General features: G+C 32.8%; 1 protein-coding gene across 1 annotated transcript; it reads right to left on the bottom strand.

Moving 5' to 3' along the window:
• Positions 1-1,330: 1,330 nt before the first annotated feature.
• On the bottom strand, positions 1,331-13,313 carry LOC116146462 (tRNA (guanine(10)-N2)-methyltransferase homolog). The gene is made up of 6 exons (XM_031431860.1): positions 12,958-13,313; positions 11,275-11,486; positions 3,620-3,937; positions 3,413-3,487; positions 2,932-3,006; positions 1,331-2,142 (listed from the first exon to the last, which is right to left on the bottom strand). The coding sequence occupies exons 1-6, from the start codon at positions 13,160-13,162 to the stop codon at positions 1,588-1,590; spliced, it is 1,440 nt and encodes a 479-aa protein (XP_031287720.1). The 5' UTR covers positions 13,163-13,313; the 3' UTR covers positions 1,331-1,587.
• Positions 13,314-20,483: the final 7,170 nt, after the last annotated feature.

The following is a 20,483-nucleotide window of genomic DNA, read 5'->3' on the forward strand; positions in this document are numbered from 1 at the left end:
AAAAAAAAAAAAGGATAACCATATTATCTTAGATTTTTAGTAATTAATGATTTTAATTGATTCTGGTAAAGTTTATTTTACTTGTATCCATTTTATTTGGACTCCATAAATTTGATGCGAGTATGGTAAGAATTAATAAGAGAAGAAAAAGATAAGCAATTTGTAATATGAATATTGTATCATTTTATTATTAGGCTTGGAAAGAAGTTTAATGGAGCTCCTCAAATAACAACACTCAATAAAATAATTTCTATAATATATGACTTAAAATAAATAGATTATAGTAATAATAGGAAATTAATCTAATAAGAATACTCAAGTGCTTAAAACTTATAATCAAAATCCAAAATAATAAATGTAAAAGTGTTGTTATTTAGCGACACTTAAAACTCTTTATGAGTTTCTATAGATCGAACTATTAAAATAAATCATATTAATAATAAGATTACAAAAAAAAAAAAAAAAAAAAAAGACATCAACAATTTAAAGTGATACAATTCTAAACACATCTAAATCATTAGATTTGAATCAATTATCAATCACTATATCATCATATAATTCAAATGCACATAGCCGAAAGTGTATCACAAGGATCTTTTTTTATCAAAATGATCAAATATAGAGTAAAATAGTTTATTTATTTTACAAGGAAAAAACACAAACACAACCCAAAAGTGATATCACATATCACAAACAAAATGACCAATTCTTTATTTATTTCCTTTTTGTTTATCAGGGGAAAACACAATTACATTGAATAAATTGCATATATATTTGAGTGAGCAAAATAAGGTTTTAAAATAACTTGTAGAATACATCTTTATCAATTTAAATTCACTTTAAATCACACAACACAAATGAATCACATTATTTACTAAATGAATATAGATTAGATGTATAATTCATGAACTAAAATAAATGTATATATATTATTCATTATATTTCATTAATCAAAACTCTTGAAATGCTAAGATTCATGAATTCTATTATCTTCAAAGTTCATGACTCTCATCTAATAGAATAATGGTATTTATTTAAAAAAAAAATAATTTGTGAAACACATTCCAACACGACTGCCTAATTTATTGAAGATAAACAAATATTTGAAATTAAGATTTAAGAGATGCTATTGCTATGTATGATCAAGAATTTCAGTAATTAAATTAGCTACTATTTTTATATTTAATTTTGTAAGTCATCTTGTACAGACTTATATTGAATATTCCAAGTCAATCAAATGTAATATGTCATTTTAGCATTTTAATTAGTTTTTTCCTCTTTAAACACATTTCATTTCAAGTTGTTATAAATAAAAATATAGAAACCGTTGTATCTCAAAAGTCAAAAGCGTAGAGGAAATTAATTAAATTCTCAACACCAGAAATGGGAACTTGATTGCTACATATTCATACATGTTATATAAGGAGGTTACATGATGAAATCCAACTAAGTACATCGTACTCAATGCCAGGTAAGAGTCTTTTGATAAATAATAGAAAGTTCATCATATGAATCACTATCAAAATTTGTAGTCAATGCCATAGTTGCCGACAAATCAACTGCCTAAAACCTGCATCAAAATCAACACTAAACATATTTCCCTCTGTACTTCGGCTTTGGTTCTTTACTTAATCTGGAATCAGTGCTTGCAGTCAACTGTGCATCTGCCGGAGCAAAAACGGAAGAATGAAGATTACCATCTTCTAACCACTTTAAATGGTTCTCCCTAAATTCCAAATGTTTTATCCTAGCTGCCAAAGCATTTTCCTCTGAATATGGACCTATCTTCACCATGGTTAGTAAAATCCGACTATAACGTGAGCTTAGGATCTGTTCGGAAGAAGCAACCAATTTAAAACATGGGTGTTCTGGGAAACAGTCTTCCGTTGAATTATCTTCTCTTAGTACTGGGTAGAAGTACACAAGCCTGCCACCCATTACTAGCATCCTACCGGCCAGGTCAAGCAAATCATGAACGCACTCAGATAAGCAGTATGGAGCCGTCGATGGTATGTGGCCGACCCTCTTGTCATCAGGAACAGTATAAGGATCTACAGCCCCCTTTAGCAATTTCCGGCCACCTGATTTACGTCCACCAGCCCGAACTCCATAAGGTGGGTCACAAATTATGGCATTAAACACCTATACGACAGAAACATTATTTTTTAATGAAAGCACAAGATGCACAAACTGATGGTAATAAGCGATTATTGCAACTTATGAGTTCCAATGGTGATTAAATTTCCGAAAACTAAAATTCTGAAATGCCGCCATCAAGGTTTTTAGACAGAAATTCCATGCACTAATAGTTCAAAAGATAAATCCATGGTCTCCAATCTAGTAAGCTCTGGTTATTCAAAAATGATAAATTTGTACATGTCTAAAGAACATTGACAGCAACATGTTGCAATAAATTAGAATTGCATTGTATTCAACTCAATTTGCACCTCCTCTTACTCCAGCTCATTTGATTAATGCATTATACATTTACCCTTCTCAATCACTCGTGAAACAAAGAATCTTGGAAAACAAAAATTTAATGATTTGATGCTTTAAATCCAATAAAACTTTTATATATAACCAGAACCAAAAAAAGAAAAAAAAAAAAAGAAAAAAAGAAAACCTATTATAAATGCTTATGACTTTAATTTCCCAACTTTTGCATAGAATAAATAACACATAGTAGTACGAAGTAGTATTTTCTAGTGGTGCGATTACAGTTACAGTGTATAAAACAATTTTCAGACCCTCATGCAAGATGCTATCAAGTTTATTCTTAGTCACCACGTGCTATCAACAAAATAAACGAATAATAATTATTGGCAAAAACAAATCAATTCAAACTTGAGTAATAAAATCAATACAGAAACAGATATAGAAAAAAACACTTGTATTGTGCATAGCAGGAATAAGAAACTTTACAAGATGTACCTCTTTTAATCCAGGACGCCAGGGTGGAAGGTTATTATCTGCCCTTAACAAACCAACTGGCATTGGCAGTCCATACTGCAAAAAATCATAAACAAATGAGTAAAGTTATTATCTGCCCATAACAAACCAACAGGATCTGCAATCAATACTGCAGAAGTTCATCAACAGATGAGTGAAGTTATACAGTTCATTGCAGCTATTCTTTTATTTATTATTTTTAATTAAAACATTGCAGCTAAGTGGTAGAAACCTAGATTCCATTTAACTTGCCTCAAAATGGAATGAGCTAATATTATACAAGCAGTGAAAGCTAATAACCTCAATACTCGAGTTATTAATCACAACTTCATATAAAAGGATGGCTTTGATGGCGCAATGCATTGCTTGTTATACACTGTGGTCAGAAATATTTCAAAGGCAGGGCTACAAACACAACATTCAAATGAAGAAAAGAAAAAGAGTAACCACATAGCATAGTCACCTGCTTGAAATTGCTCCAAACATTACAATCAGGGCCACGCCCATCACGAACCACTCTAATGTCAATATCTGCACCCTGAATAATTTACATCAGGTACTGGAGTAAATATAATAAGCTACAGAAAACAAACAGTTCATACAACTTCCAAAGGGAGAAGTACCAAGTGAAAAATAATTCAGAGTAAATAACAGAGCATTCAATGCAAACCATTGTCATTGCACCAAAGTGTGCTGCAGCAACAAGAATACTCCCAGTGCCAACAAAAGGATCATAAACAAGTTTCCCAGGTTCGACGAGAGCTTGGTTGGCCATTAAGAAAGCCATTTCTGCATCCATTGCTGTGGGACCAAGATAAGTGCGACTTTTTAACTGATATGTGGGTAAAAGCTTCCTATCAGCAGCACCAACTTCTCGACCAAAAAAGATTCTCCTTTGGACTACTGGTGGAAGCCCATTATTAACTCCATAGTCATCAGTTTCTATGAGCCAGAACTTATGCTCTGGATTTTTTAAATTAACCCGGCCCTGCAATATTAATTAGTCATAACATCAGGGATGATAAACAACCACTGGAAATCATCTACCCTGTAAATTAGGGTGTCAAATTATAATCCCTCCACCCAATAAACTGTCTCAAAGTTTCACTTTCACAAGCTTTAAGGAAGTACTTTAAAAAACTTGAATTTCCAAATCTAACTCTCTTGTAATGTTGTGAATAAAGGAAAGCGAAACAACTAAGATAAGGATAGCTTTGAAACTCAATGGGCAAGATGTTGATAACTTTAAAATTGGAGAAAAAATAAATGTCAAATTTGAATAAAGAATTTTTATTTTTTATTTTAAATAATTAATAAAGAAAATTAAACAAAAACATTGGGATGGAATAAATATCACAAGACTAAGAAGTACATGAATAGGCCTGATATATCCTAAATGCATTTAACGTAAGGGAAACTTTTGCTGACCTGCCCCACTGTATGACATTAATACACTTAAAANAATTGTGAGAGTTTAGGGCCAATTTATAGGAAAAAAATGGGAAAAGAAAATGACGAAAAAGACCCCTCCAACGGCTATATTTCAAGGGTAAATGGGTAATTTGAAAAAAAAAAAATTTCAATTTTTTTTTATTTTTTTCGGCCAACCCGCCAGGTTGACAACAGCCAACCCGCGGGTTGACAACAACCAACCCGCGAGTTGTTTGTCCTTTCTTTAGAAAGGACAAACAGCAACCCGCGGGTTGGCGGGTTGCCATTTTACAACCCGACCCGCCCGGGGGTTGCTGCCGGGTTGGGTTCAACCCAACCCGTCTTATTGGCGGTTCGGATTCAACCCTCTTCATTGTGTGCTTGGTTAGGGTTAACCCGTCTAACCCGACCCATGTTCCACCTCTAGTCCCGACCACTGTTTTAAAATTTGGACTGGACTAGATCAGTAACCTCTTCGGATTGGTTTAGGTTCTAGGAGGGTATTTGCTATATTTCAAAATTATAGGGACTAACTTGTTAGGGCTTTTTTTATAAATTAAAATTTTAGGAACTAATTTACAATTTTTAGGGGTGTTTTTGTAATATACTATACTTTAAAAGACTAATTGAAATTTTAAAAATATTTTTGTTGCTGGCGTCACTGGTCCAACCGATTAGATCGGTCAACTCGTGACCAATCACTTTGTCGGGTCTTATAACAGTTCGGATTTTAAAACAATGGCCTCAACTTTGAGATTTGATCCGTAGTACTCTTGTCTAACAAAAATAAAACCAATATGATAGAAATTGGGCTTATAAAATAGCGCAAAATATAAGGAGAGTAGTGTTATTTAAGTTTCATTAAAACTCTTTCTAAACCATATTTTAAATAAAATTTAATAAGTAAAAAATTATTTAAAAAATACTCTATCTTCTTCATTTTTTATTTATGAGTGGCATTACATGTACAACTATTTCATACAACCCTGATGTGATAACTCGCGATTAGTCAGTTCATAGGTCCCGTTTGCCTAAATATAAATTGATTAATCGCGAACTACTACTTCATGATTGTATAGTTGTGAGTATAATTTTATTGTTTATTCATCTAATCTTCAATATGATTCTAAATGTTCATGAATGATATATACAAAGCATTGCTTAGATCAAAATAAAAGATCGTTATTGGATGGGGAAATAATGCAATATCGTTAATGAATAAATAAGATATGAGATTGAGATATTTGATTTGATTGCTTTTTTAAGGATTTAGAATTTGAGAATATAAAAAACTCAAAAGAGACAAATAAAAATAAAAATAAAAAAGGATAACATATTATCTTAGATTTTTTAGATTAATGATTTAATTGATTCATGGTAAAGTTTATTTACTTGTATCCAATTTTATTGGACACTATAATTTGAATCGAGGTAAGTGGTAAGAATTAATAAGAGAAGAAAGATAAGCCAATTTTGTAATATGATATTTGTATCATTTTATTTTAATTTTAGGCTTGGAAAGAAGTTTAATGGAGCTCCTCAATAACAACACTCAATATAAAATAATTTCTATAAAATAGAATTAAAAAATAGATTAATAGTAATAATAGGAAATTAAATCTAATAAGAATACTCAGAAGTGCTTAAAAACTTATAATCAAAATCCAAAATATAAATGTAAAAGTGTTGTTTTTAGGACACTTAAAACTTTTATGAGTTCATAAGTCGAACTATTAAAATAAAATCATATTAATAATAAGATTGAAAAAAAAAAAAAAAAAGACATCAACAATTTAAAGTGAAACAATTCTAAACACCTAAATCATTAGATTTGAATCATTATCAATCACTATATCATCATATAATTCAAATGCACATACCGAAAGTGTATCACAAGGATCTTTTTTATCAAAATGATAAATATAGAGTAAATAGATTACAAGGAAAAAACACAAACACAACCCAAAAGTGATATCACATATCACAAACAAAGACCAATTCTTTATTTCTTTTTGTTTATCAGGGGAAAACACATTACATTGAATATAATGCATATATTTGTGTGAGCAAATAAGGTTTTAAAAAACTTGTAGAAACACTTATCAATTAAAATCACTTTAAATCACACCAAAATGAATACATTATTTACTAAATGAATATAGATTAGATTATAATTATGAACTAAAATAAATGTATATATATTTATATTTATTCATTAATCAAAAATCTTGAAATGCAAGATTCATGAATTTATTATCTTCAAAGTTCATGACTCTCATCTAATAGAATAATGGTATTTATTTTAAAAAAAAAAAATTAATTTGTGAAACACATTCCAACACGACTCCTAATTTATGAAATAAACAAATATTTGATAATTAAGAGATGTATTGCTATGTATGATCAAGAATTTCAGTAATTAAATTAGCTACTATTTTTATATTTAATTTGTAAGTCATCTTGTACAGACTTATATTGAATATTCCAAGTCAATCAAATGTAATATGTATTTTAGCATTTAATTAGTTTTTCCTCTTTAAACACATTTCATTTCAAGTTGTTTAAATAAAAAATAGAAACCGTTGTATCTCAAAAGTCAAAAGCGTAGAGGAAATTAATTAAATCTCAACACCAGAAATGGGAACTTGATTGCACATATTTATACATGTATATAAGGAGGTACATGATGAAATCCAAATAAGTACATCGTACTCATGCCAGGTAAGAGTCTTTTGATAAATAATAGAAAGTTCATCATATGAATCACTATCAAAATTGTAGTCAATGCCATAGTTGCCGACAAATCAACTGCCTAAAACCTGCATCAAAATCAACACTAAACTATTTCCCTCTGTACTTCGGCTTGGGTCTTTACTTAATCTGGAATCGTGCTTGCAGTCAACTGTGCATCTGCCGGAGCAAAAACGGAAGAATGAAGATTACCATCTTCTAACCACTTTAAATGGTTCCCCTAAATTCCAAATGTTTTATCCTAGCTGCCAAAGCATTTTCCTCTGAATAGGACCTATCTTCACCATGGTTAGTAAAATCCGACTATAACGTGAGGTAGGATCTGTCGGAGAGAAGCAACCAATTTAAAACATGGGGTTCTGGGAAACAGTCTTCCGTTGAATTATCTTTCTTTAGTACTGGGTAGAAGTAACAAGCCTGCCACCCTTACTAGCATCCTAACGGCCAGGTCAAGCAAATCATGAACGCACTCAGATAAGCAGTATGGAGCCGTCGATGGTATGTGGCCGACCCTCTTGTCATCAGGAACAGTATAAGGATCTACAGCCCCTTTAGCAATTCCGGCCACTGATTTACGTCCCAGCCCGAACTCCATAAGTGGGCACAAATTATGGCATTAAACACCTATACGACAGAAACATTATTTTTTAATGAAAGCACAAGAGCACAAACTGATGGTAATAAGCGATTATTGCAACTTATGAGTTCCAATGGTGATTAATTTCCGAAAACTAAAATTCTGAAATGCCGCCATCAAGGTTTTAGACAGAAATTATGCACTAATAGTTCAAAAAAATCCATGGTCTCCAATCTAGTAAGCTCTGGTTTTCAAAAATGATAAATTTGTACATGTCTAAAAGACATTGACAGCAACATGTTGCAATAAATTAGAATTGCATTGTATTCAACTCAATTGCAACTCCTCTACCAGCTCATTTGATTAATGCATTATACATTTACCCTTCTCAACACTCGTGAAACAAAGAATCTTGGAAAACAAAAATTTAATGATTGATGCTTTAAATCCAAAACTTTATATATAACCAGAACCAAAAAAAAAAAAAAAAAAAAAAAAAACCTATTATAAATGCTATGACTTTAATTTCCCAAATTTTGCATAGAAAAATAACACATAGTAGTACGAAGTAGTATTTTCTAGTGGTGCGATTACAGTTACAGTGTATAAAAACATTTCAGACCCTCATGCAGATGCTATCAAGTTTATCTTAGTCACCAATGCTATCAACAAAATAAACGAATAATAATTATTGGCAAAAAAAAATCAATTCAAACTTGAGTAATAAAATCAATACAGAAACAGATAAGAAAAAAAACTTGTATTGTGCATAGCAGGAATAAGAAACTTTACAAGATGTACCTCTTTTAATCCAGGACGCCAGGGTGGAAGGTATTATCTGCCCTTAACAAACCAACTGGCATTGGCATCCATACTGCAAAAAATCATAAACAAATGAGTAAAGTTATTATCTGCCCATAACAAAAAACAGGATCTGCAATCAATAGCAGAAGTTCATCAACAGATGAGTGAAGTTATACAGTTCTTGCAGCTATTCTTTTATTTATTATTTTAATTAAAACATTGCAGCTAAGTGGTAGAAACCTAGATTCCATTTAACTTGCTCAAAATGGAATGAGCTAATATTATACAAGCAGTGAAAGCTAATAAACTCAATACTGAGTTATTAATCACAACTTCATATAAAAGGATGGCTTTGATGGCGAAGCATTGCTTGTTATACACTGTGGTCAGAAATATTTCAAAGGCAGGGCTACAAACACAACATTCAAATGAAGAAAAGAAAAAGAGTAACACAATAGCATGTCACCTGCTTGAAATTGCTCCAAACATTACAATCAGGGCCACGCCCATCACGAAACACTCTAATGTCAATATCTGCACCTAATAATTACATCAGGTACTGGAGTAAATTAATAAGCTACAGAAAACAACAGTTTACAAATTCCAAAGGGAGAAGTACCAAGTGAAAAATAATCAGAGTAATAACAAGCATTCAATGCAAACCATTGTCATTGCACCAAAGTGTGCTGCAGCAACAAGAATACTCCCAGTGCCAACAAGGATCATAAACAAGTTTCCCAGGTTCGACGAGAGCTTGGTTGGCCATTAAGAAAGCCATTTGCATCCATTGCTGTGGGACCAAGATAAGTGCGACTTTTTAATGATATGTGGGTAAAAGCTTCCTATCAGCAGCACCAACTTCTCGACCAAAAAAGATTCTCCTTTGGAATGGTGGAAGCCCATTATTAATCCATAGTCATCAGTTCTATGAGCCAGACATATGCTCTGGATTTTTAATAACCCGGCCTGCAATATTAATTAGTCATAACATCAGGGATGATAAACAACCACTGGAAATCATTACCCTGTAAATTAGGGTGTCAAATTATAATCCTCCCCCCAAAACTGTCTCAAAGTTTCACTTTCACAAGCTTTAAGGAAGTACTTTAAAAATCTGAATTCCAAATCTAACTCTCTTGTAATGTTGTAAAAAGGAAAGCGAAACAATAAGATAAGGATAGCTTTGAAACTCAATGGGCAAGATGTTGATAACTTTAAAATTGGAGAAAAATAAATGTCAAATTGAATAAAGAATTTTTTTTTTTTTAATAATTAATAAGAAATTAAACAAAAACATTGGGATGGAAAATATCACAAGACTAAGAAGTACATGAATAGGCCTGAATATCCTAAATGCATTTAACGTAAGGGAAACTTTTGCTGACCTGCCCCACTGTATGACATTATACAATTAAAACTTGGTAGTAGAAAAAAAAAAAAAAAAAAAAAAAAAAAAAAAAAAAAAAGAAAAAAGTTATGAAGCTCTCCAGCCAATACTACCATTATTTAGGATTATATCCCGGCTAAAATAGCCTACTTAAATTCCAAAAGTGCCTCAATTATTTGCAAAAGATAAATTATAAACAATACTTCATACAAAATGACATAATTTTAGATAAATCCTTAAAAAACCATTTTCTGGCATTGCAATAGAGCTACAAGTTCTATCAAACTCCACAATAGATTAAAACTACATGTTTTATCAAACTTCATAATAAATTAAAACTATGTGTCACTGACATAAAGACGGATATAACAATCTGGAGCAGATTATGAGAATCCACTCCTACTCTAATTATGGTGGTAATTGATCTGCAGTAACCAAACATACCATTGAAAGTTAAGACCATAACAGCATTAAGGTCCAAGTGGCAATACAGATTCTCATAAAAAATAACCCATCAGCAAGACAACAAAATCAAATGACGGCCAGAGCGCACCTAGAGAAATGAAGATAATATCATCAGCTTAGAGCCAAATTATTAGCCTTGACCGTTATTTAAGGTAAGTTTTAAAATGAGGGGATTAACAAATTCAGTTTTTGATGATGACTAAAACATAAGCATTTATTCTTTATTTTTTTTCCTTAATTATTATTAGAAGTATCAAGGGGTTGTAGCGTATAAGGCAAGAATATCATTAAACCAACTCTGACATAGGATACCAATGACTAAGAGGAATGGAGAAGCATGCCTCTGTAGTACTAAATCCATTTTTATTCATTTATTTTTTTTATGGGAAATGAAATTGTATTGTGAGAGAATATGTTTACAAAACATGGACAGGTAGTCAACCAGTATATATAGGCCTATATCATCCCTGTATTGTGTGTGTACTAAGAATTCTATTTAGCTGGCTGAAATTAGATATAGCCTGGAAGGCGCATGCCAGTATTTATCATCCAAAACCCTCAACATGCAATAAAATTTCTACTCACGTGTTTATGTTTTATTAGTTGATAGTAGATAGAGGGCCAAATGGTCAGAATCTATACTGGCCATGAAAATGAAACAGCATTTCCAGTATTTCTGTGTTCACAAATTTAACACTGAATATCATAGGAAAAGAATACAGTATTGCTAAAGGCATACAAAGGAAACAAGAAGAGAAAAAGGGAACAAGTTGTAACATCAGTAACTCATAGGAAACAAATCTAATCCAAATTTAAAATCAACCTAATCCGAAGTCTATGACAAAAAATTTAATAACACAGCTTATCTAAAAACTCCAATGTGAAACTACTAATATAAGAAGAATTGCACCTTGAAAGGAATGTAAGAAAGTCCCTTAATCCGATCATTTTGTTCCTGGAAGCTGATGACCTTCCCAAAGCTATCAACAGTAATCTTGAACGTGCTTTCAGGGCTCAAATATGGCAACTTCCGCTCTTCTGGATAATTTCTTATAGCCTCCTCCAATTCTTCATAGCTGCTCCCTTCTCCCCAAAGTTCATAGATTCCCTTAACAAGTATACCTATAATTGCATTTGCAAAGTAACAATAAGCTCAACAGCATTACAAAAAATTCTAAATTGATGAGAAGTGAGAAAATCAATCAGTTATTCTAGAGAGATTAAATGATACTTATTATTTGTGCCTTGATAGGAACCCATCCCAACAACTCAAACAATTTGGCTGGGACATGGGTCTTTCATGGGCTTGGGTAGAACTCTCCTTGGAAAGCTGGCTTGCCAAGGGAGTGTGCCCAAGCCTTTATAACCCACATGCCCACCATTTTCCCTTTCAATGTGGGATCCTAACATTCCACCACGCTTCTGCAATTGACGTCCACGTCTGCCTCTTTACGCTTTGAGTGACTATGCAGATCCCCTTTCTCTTAGGCCTCCATGTCCTTTCTCAGGGTAGCAGCCCGAGCCCAAGGTCAACCTGCCAAGCGTGCGCTGCCATGTAGGCGCAATGCTCTAATACCAATTGATAGGATCCCACCCCAACAACTCAAACAATTTGGCTGGGCCATGGGTCTTTCATGGGTTTGGATAGAACTCTTCTTGGAAAACCGGCTTGCCAAGGGAGGGTGTCCAAACAATTTCCTCACATTTTATATCGTATAAAAAAATATGTGATTCACAATTTTCTCAGCAATTACTCTCGTACTTTATCTCATTTTCTCACATTTTCTGTTTGTCCAAACAATCCCAATCATATGAAACTAAGATCATCCATTGGCTTTAAAGTGGTTAAATGATACTTATAAATAGCCCATAATGGAAGAATTAAAAACATTATGTGTGATTACAATTTTTCTTAGCAATTACTTTGTATTTCCTCTCATTGTCTCACACTTTCTCCACGTCCAAACAATTCTAATCAGGGGAACTAAGAATTTGTGATTACATAGTGATATACTCTATAAATATCTGAGACGAAAAGTATAAAACATAATGTGTTAGTACAAATTTCTTAGCAATACTTTCACAATCTCTATCATTTTTCTCAGACTTTCTCCCCATCCAAACAATTCTAATCAGATGAGTAAAGAATTAGTGATTACATAGTGATATACTCTGTAAATATCCCAGCAGAAACATATAAAAAAATCATGTCTAAATACAATTTTCTTAGCAACACTTTCGCATTTTCCATCATTTTCTCACACTTCTCACTGCCCAAACAATTCTAATAAGATGAGTAAAGAACTTGTGATTACACAGTGATCCACTCTATTAATATCCAAGATGAAAAATATAAAACCTTATGTGTAAACTTTCACATTTTCTCTCTTTTTCTCATACTTTCTCACTGTCCAAACAAGTCTAACAATATGAGTTAAGAATTTGTGATTACATAGTGGTACACTATAAATATCCAAGACAAAAAAATACAAAACATTATGTGTAACTAAAATTTTCTTAGCATTCAAATTTTCTCTATTTTTCGTACTTTCTCACTGTCCAAACAAGTCTAATAAGATAAAATGAGACTTACTTCGATTGGCAACGCTACGGGCGACATCTTCAGAGGGAAGATTGACGAAATGAAAGGGAGAGTCAGGGTGGTGATGTTTGGGAATTTTCCACTCTAATGCAAAATTACTGTAGGAGTTTTCTTCACCAAAAAGCTGAGCTAGAGATTCAATTTCTGGCCTTCTGTAGTCCAACAATCTGTGGTAGAACACGCACAAATACCACATCTTTACTTTACACCTTTGCTTTTCCCTCTTTTCTTCCTGCTTTCTTCAAAGACAGATTCAAATTGTCCCCGGTGAAGTCACAAAACCCTAAACCCCTGAGCTGCTGATTTGCTATTAACGACAGCGTCTTCTTCTAATTTTTTTTTTTTTTTTTTTTTTGTGTTATTTGTTCTGATCTCCCTGATGTTCAGTGTAATTTAAAAGCTCCCTATAGTTTGCGAATTATTCATTATTTGTCAATCTCTTTAAGGGCGTAAAAGGTAAAAACGAGTTGGTGTGTCATAGGGGTGTGAGGAAAAAAAATCCAAAAACCGAATCGAATCGAAACCGAATAAAAAATTAGGTTTTTTTACAAACCAGTTCGGTTTTCGGTTTACAAAATGTAAAAAACTGAAAAACCGATTCGGTTTTCGGTTTGGAGAAATATCACAAACCGGTTAACCGAACTGGTTTTTCAAACCGGTTATACACTTATACCCTAAGTAAGTATATAAGCAAACCCTGATTTTTTTCAATATTCTCTAATCTCTACTTCTCTTCTCTGCCTCCAAGCTCTAATCTTTTGCACAGTACACACTACACACTCCAGCAATCCTCCACATGGCAGACTCCACTCCACTACATTCCATCTTCAAGTCTCCACACGACAGCACCCAGCAGCTCCACCCACAGTGAGTTGATAGTCCAGCAGCAACAACTACAGCACCATTTAGCATCATTCAGCATCCATTTCTTGTTTCGCCGACAGTCCAGCGGCAGCACCATTCAACATCCATTTCTTGTTTCACCGATAGTCCAGCAACAGCACCATTAAGCATCCATTCGCGTCTCACCGACAGTCTAGCAGTAGCATCATTTCGCGTTTCGCCGACAGTCCAGCAGCACCATTCATCATCCATTTCGCTGACAGTCCAGCAGCATCCTCAACCTCAAGCTGCTTCCTTGCTCCACCACCAACATCTTCTAATTCAACAGCAGATCCAACTCCAATCAATAAATAAAATAAAAGAGAGGAGATCTGATTGGATGGCGGAGAGAGAAACCTCTGCTAATCCCAAAGTCACTGCTTGCTTCGCCGTCATCCGAGGAAACAAATTTTCGTTTTGTCTATTTGAGAAAATCTGGTTATGGCTTAGGTGTTGTTCAAGTTGGCGTACTTGGTTAAACGAAGAGGAAGAAAATCAGTTAAAAAACCGGTTAACTGGTAACCGAACCAAAAATTCGGTTCGATTTACATTCAGTTTTTAACCGAAACCGATCCGGTTTTCGGTTTTGATAATCCAGTTCGGTTAACCGAATTATCCCACCCCTAGTGTGTCATATCAAATAGTCATTAATTTGAACTTCACCTATTAAATTATTTATGTTTGGTACACTTTTTTTTAATAGCATTCTATTATAAATATGATTTAAACAAATACGATAAGATTCTGAGAATGTGTTTCATATATTTTTTAAAAACATTTTCTAAAAATATTTAAATTATTTTTTAACCCCTACATTTGTAAATTTAACTAAATACCTCATACAACAAAAGTTTATAAATTAACAAAAATACCCTCACCTACCCAACTAATTGTTGACAATCAACCACCACTACCGGACGGTGGCCGGAAGTCATCGGGATGGCGTACGACTGATAGGATCTGGTTGGTCTTGCATCGATCTAGCATTTTTCGGCTAGATCCACTATAGATCTGACCAAAAACAACCAGATCTACGGCTAAGATATGGCCGTTGTTTGATTAAAAAAACGTGTATATATGTATACCTATATATGTATGTATATAGGTATACATAGATGAATGTATGTATACATATCTATGTATATGTATGTATATAGGTATACATAGATGAATGTATATACATATCTATGTATACGTATGTATATAGGTATACATAGATGAATGTATATACATACTTCTATGTATAGACATATGTACATAAGTATACATACATAGGTATATACATAGGCATACATATATACCTATCTATGTCTATACAACTAACCTAATTGCTTTTATTTGGTTGGTCAATGATAAAAATAGAATTTTTTTTCTGTGAACCACCTTGTATCTAGAATGTGTTAGTGTATGCCCAAGGAACCAATTGTTTTGTTGGTTTCAAGACATTATATCTTGTAAATGTATTATGAATAAAAGAAAGTGTTCTTATTTCACATGTTGATTTACTGCTTCATTTATATTATATTTAATATTGCATGTGAAATGTCCAGATGACACGGATCTTTAGAAGATCAAATTATCGAAGAATTTCCTACACAAGTAATGTTAATTGGGCAATAACATTGCATAGTAGGCATGCTGAATGTCTCTATTGAATATCATGTGATGGTATGAGTGTGAGTGATTATAAGAGGCATGTCACTAAGGCATTAGCATGGACAAACGATTAGTGAACTGTTTATCAAATACGACCAATTACAATGAATCACATGGATGTGGTTAATGATGCATCGTAGGATCATGCTAGTGTACCACTGATCCTTAGACCTGAGACATTACGGTTGGATTCAACATATGATGCATATGGTTCATATGGTGTATAAGCACAAGCCTACTCATGTCTTATATAATAAGCCAATTTAGTCATATGTTATTCATGTGCGAGGACAAGTGATGGTCAAGATGAGATCCATTAACTCAAAATAGTCCAATCTTGAGTTCTTAGACGAATGTCAATAAACATTGAAAAATGAAATATCTGGCCAGAGTATAATGAATGTCAGATGAAAAGTAGTTTCATGTTGACGAGTTTCATTGTATTGATTAACAATTCGATTAAAGATTAAGTTAAGGGTTTTGACATACCATGAACCATTCTTAATCGGGATTAAATAACGGAGGGATTTTACTACATGATACGTACGATTAGAAAAGGTTCATTGAAGTTTACACTTCATTGTGGTTTAGGAGTTATGGAACATTGTTAGACGTCTACCATAATTAGTGGGAGTTTCGATTATAAAGAATAATAACGAAACATATTCGAAATCCGATATTGGGCCCATGGCTAGATCACAGTGAACCAAAATGGTCACACATAAAACCAAGCTCAAGGAGAAAGAGTAATATATATCATTAATCAGATTAATGATGTTCGGACGTAAATGATTGCATTCGAATTAATGTATTGCTGAGAAATGATTATCCATGGATAGCTAGCACTAACCAAGAGTAATAAGGATTTATTAAATATTATTATTGAATTGGATTTAATGATGAGGGCAAAAGTGCATTGGTTTTATTCTAAAGGGTTAGAATATTTAATGGAATGCAAAAGTGGCACCAATGGTACATGCTTGTGCTTGTTGTTTTTTTAGGATCTTCCATGTCTACATGATAAGACTTCAAAAAACTCACATGGAAGACTAGGTGGAAGTTAAGTCTTGAGGGTAGCCCCAACTGATAAGCGACATTTGCAATCCTCTTTACAATGGGAAATAGGCCCTCATACTTCTACAACAGTCCCTTATGAAGTGAGCGTTTGAATTTGCGTTGACCGACCAAAATCTTCACAAATGCCATGTCCCCCACAAAAAACTCAACATGTCTTCGTTTACTTTCCAACAAATTTTTACACATTTCTATTGGCAACAGCCATATACTACTTTATAATAGCTAAGACAAACAGCTCTTAACTTTTAAGGTTGTTACTTTCATCTCAATATCTCTATCATTTGTTTCATTTTTATCCATTATAGTTGGACGGTCGTTTGGTAACATCATTTTGATTGCGTGGGCTTTTCTTGACTACTTTTGTTGCCTATAAACATTTCAACTTAACAATATATAAAGAAGTCTATGATTGGATTGTCCAGAAGATTAAGGAAATCGACTATTTATCTCCTGAAGTTAAGGATACTTATGAATGGATTCTCCATAATATTAAGGGCACTTGTAGTTGGCTTTACTAGAAGGTCTATCATATACCTATGTATATAAACCTACATATACAAAGATATATTTATGCATACTATGTACATAGGTATACAATGTCATAGATAAAATATGTATGGGTAATGTATAGGTATATATAGATGAAATATGTATAGGTTTCATACCTATGTATACATAGGTATGAGTATAGGTATACATTCCTATACATACCTATGTATACCTATAGATGAAACATGTATAGATGAAATATGTGAAGTGGAATTGTTCTTCAGGAAATTGAAGGAAGATGAGCACCGATTTGTATTGACCTACTTCAGAAACTATTTTTTCTTCCTTTTTCATGCAATCACTTTCTTTTTTGAAAGTATCGGGCTCCACTCCAGCCCTAATGACTTCGCTTTTTCTATTAAACCTAATTTTTTTAATGCTGTAATAGGGTAGGTAAGCATTTAGGTCTAGAAAGATGTGATCGTAGAATTTTGATAAATTAAGTTCACATTCAAACCCTAGAGCTGACACTTGATCAAAATCAATCTCCTTTGTACTAAAACTACTATCTTTAAAGAGAAACTTTGAAACCATTGTGTATTAACCTAGCTTAGAGGCAATCATTCACAAAACCTTTTATCAAACATCTTTGGATGAAATCATGTAAGTCTACAGGCAAAATCCTGTGAAAACTATTGTATTGGCAAAATCTGATTCTAGTGAAACTTCAAGGAGGTTGCCTTGAGGAAGTGGATGTAAGGAGGCTCGAGATCAAAGCTCCGCACAATTATAAAATCTTTGAGCATTTCTTTTCTCTATCTCTCATTTATTATTTGTTATTAATGATTCATTTATTGCTCATCATTGAAGTTAATTATTGTTCAGATCTTTGGGTAGTTGGAGGTTTTTATTATTCTGCATTGAATTTTTTACAAATACTCATTATCATGACTCCTGAAAGGACAGTGTTATTTAGATTAGTTGATTTGTATCAAAAAAAAATTTGGGAAGGTAGATTTACAAATTTATCCTTTAGTAAAATAAAATTATTTTTGGCTCCTAAACCCTGCCTTTTGGAGGGAAAACAATTCACTCAGTTAAAAATAGAAGGATGAGAGAAAAGTAATGATTATTTCAATATTTCCAAGAATAGAAGTTAGAAAGTAGGAAAGTAGGAATTAATTTATTGTAATAATTAAATTTCTTTAAAAAAACAGAACAAAACATGTAAAGGTACATTGTTTTATCACCCAAAGTTGCAAATGTAATCCCAAATGCAAGTGCATACTTTTTTCTTGTGTTAGAATCGGTTGCAAGTGTAATCCCTTAGAGAAGCACCCAAAGTGAAACACATTGATTTTCAACTCAGTTTCATACAAAGGTATCGCCAACAAATGAATATGCTAGTTCATATTGTGATAAAATAGTTGCTGGATAAAAAATGTTTTCTATAATTGATCTGAATGTTGTGTGGATAAAATAGATAGAGCTGGATAAAAAATATCTTATGTATATTGATCTGAATGTTGTATGGATAAAAAAGAGAAAGCTGGATAAAAAATGTTTTTTATATATTTATCTTAATGTTGTGTGGATAAAATAAAAGAGCTGTATAAAAAATGTTTTCCATATATCAATGTTTTATGTATATTGATCTGAATCTATTTTGTATATTGATCTGAATATTGATAAAATAGAGATAGCTAGAAATGTGTGTGTGTTTAATTACTAATTCAAGGGTTATACCATTCCACCAGTACCTTCTCTACCAGCTTCTCCAGCTGGTCTGAAGACATTATACAAAACCAAAAAGTACCAACTTGACGAGCTCAAGAAAGAACTGGATGGTCTTCTCTCACGATGAAAAAACATTTCGAGATGGAATATATTCGAGTGACTCTGCTGAACCCGTCCCCCTTCATCAAATACTACCATACTTTTGAAGAACTCAATGAAGCCCAGTCTGCAGCCCCTCCAATAATTGAAATCTCGGATGATACATCAAGTTCTAGGGTATAATAGTTTAAAAATGTTGGATTTAATTGTTGCAATTTTATGTTTTTGTTTTTGTTTAATCATGTCGATGGTTTAATGAAATATTTTCTTTGTTTATAAAACCAAGTGTTAAAGTTTGGCCATTTGATCTATATCAGATTTAACATTAATTTATGTTTTATATTTGACCCTTTAAGTTTGTAGTAGGACACTGAAAGCATATAATATATTATTTTAAATTCCAAGTCCTAGCACTTTGGTTTAGGCAGTTAGATTAAAGCAAAAAAAAATTGATTCTTTAAACAAAGAATATTAAAGAAACCATCGGTGATCAACTTTCTGATTTGAAATTGACATTAACTTTTGAATTTACAATAAAAAGCGTTGACACGAACTATGCATTTCCAAAAGCAAGTGCTTTTCCTAATGGAATAAGATTTTGTTTGAAATTGAATTTTTATCCCAAATGTTTTAATTATAATTAAACTTATAATTGTTGGTAGGGTGTTCGGTTCTGGGTACCTTGTATTTTTTAAAGGAACCGGAACCGAATCGAAACGATAGTTCTGAAATTGGATCGGAACTAGAACTGCGGTTCGTCTCTGGGTACCAGAATCTAACCTGTAACAATGGTTCTGATTCTGTTCCGGTACCCTGTAAATTATTACCCCCAAAAGTTTTTAAAATGGCAAAAAAACCCTTAAAATTTACAAATACCACCACGCCACCCCCGCGCACTTGTTACAAAAATAAAATCAAATTCAAAATTACAAACTCCATTATTTGTAAAGGGGATTCTCAAAAGCAAACCAACTTACTTTAAATGTTATGAAATATAAATATAAATGATTCACATTACTTTTCTACAAAAGTTTTTCTAACACCCCCCCCCCCCCCCCCCCCCCCCCAACTCTTTAATTTTATTTTAATTAGTCTCGGTTCCTAGTTCCAGTTCCGGTTCTTGATTGTAAGAACTGAAACCTAGAACCGAAATTTGGAACTGGAACCGCATAGTGAGGGTTTCCGAATTTGGAACCGCAACCTACGTTGACGGTCGATTCTGGTAGGAACCGGAAACAAACCCGGTACCTTCGGTTTGGTTCCAATCGGTTTCTTTGAACACCCTATTGTTGGCATGAGCACGTGTATAGAAACTATTATCATATAGTAAGCCTTAACCACGACGTCCACAGAGGACATGCTTTTTTTTTTAATTTTAAAAAAAGCATAGTTGCTTTTAGAGTTCAAATGAACTAGAAATTGACTTAATTATGTTGGTGAATAAATTAATAATAAGATGCTAAGATGATTTCAAAATGATAAATACAAGTTGTAGTTTGTGCCAGTAAAATGGGACTTTCAAACTATTTTAGATAGATTTATATAACATTTAAATATTTGATAACAAATCCAATATT

This window comes from Pistacia vera, unplaced genomic scaffold (genome assembly GCF_008641045.1).
Source record: "Pistacia vera cultivar Batoury unplaced genomic scaffold, PisVer_v2 Contig478, whole genome shotgun sequence".
NCBI classification, from domain to species: Eukaryota; Viridiplantae; Streptophyta; class Magnoliopsida; order Sapindales; family Anacardiaceae; genus Pistacia; species Pistacia vera.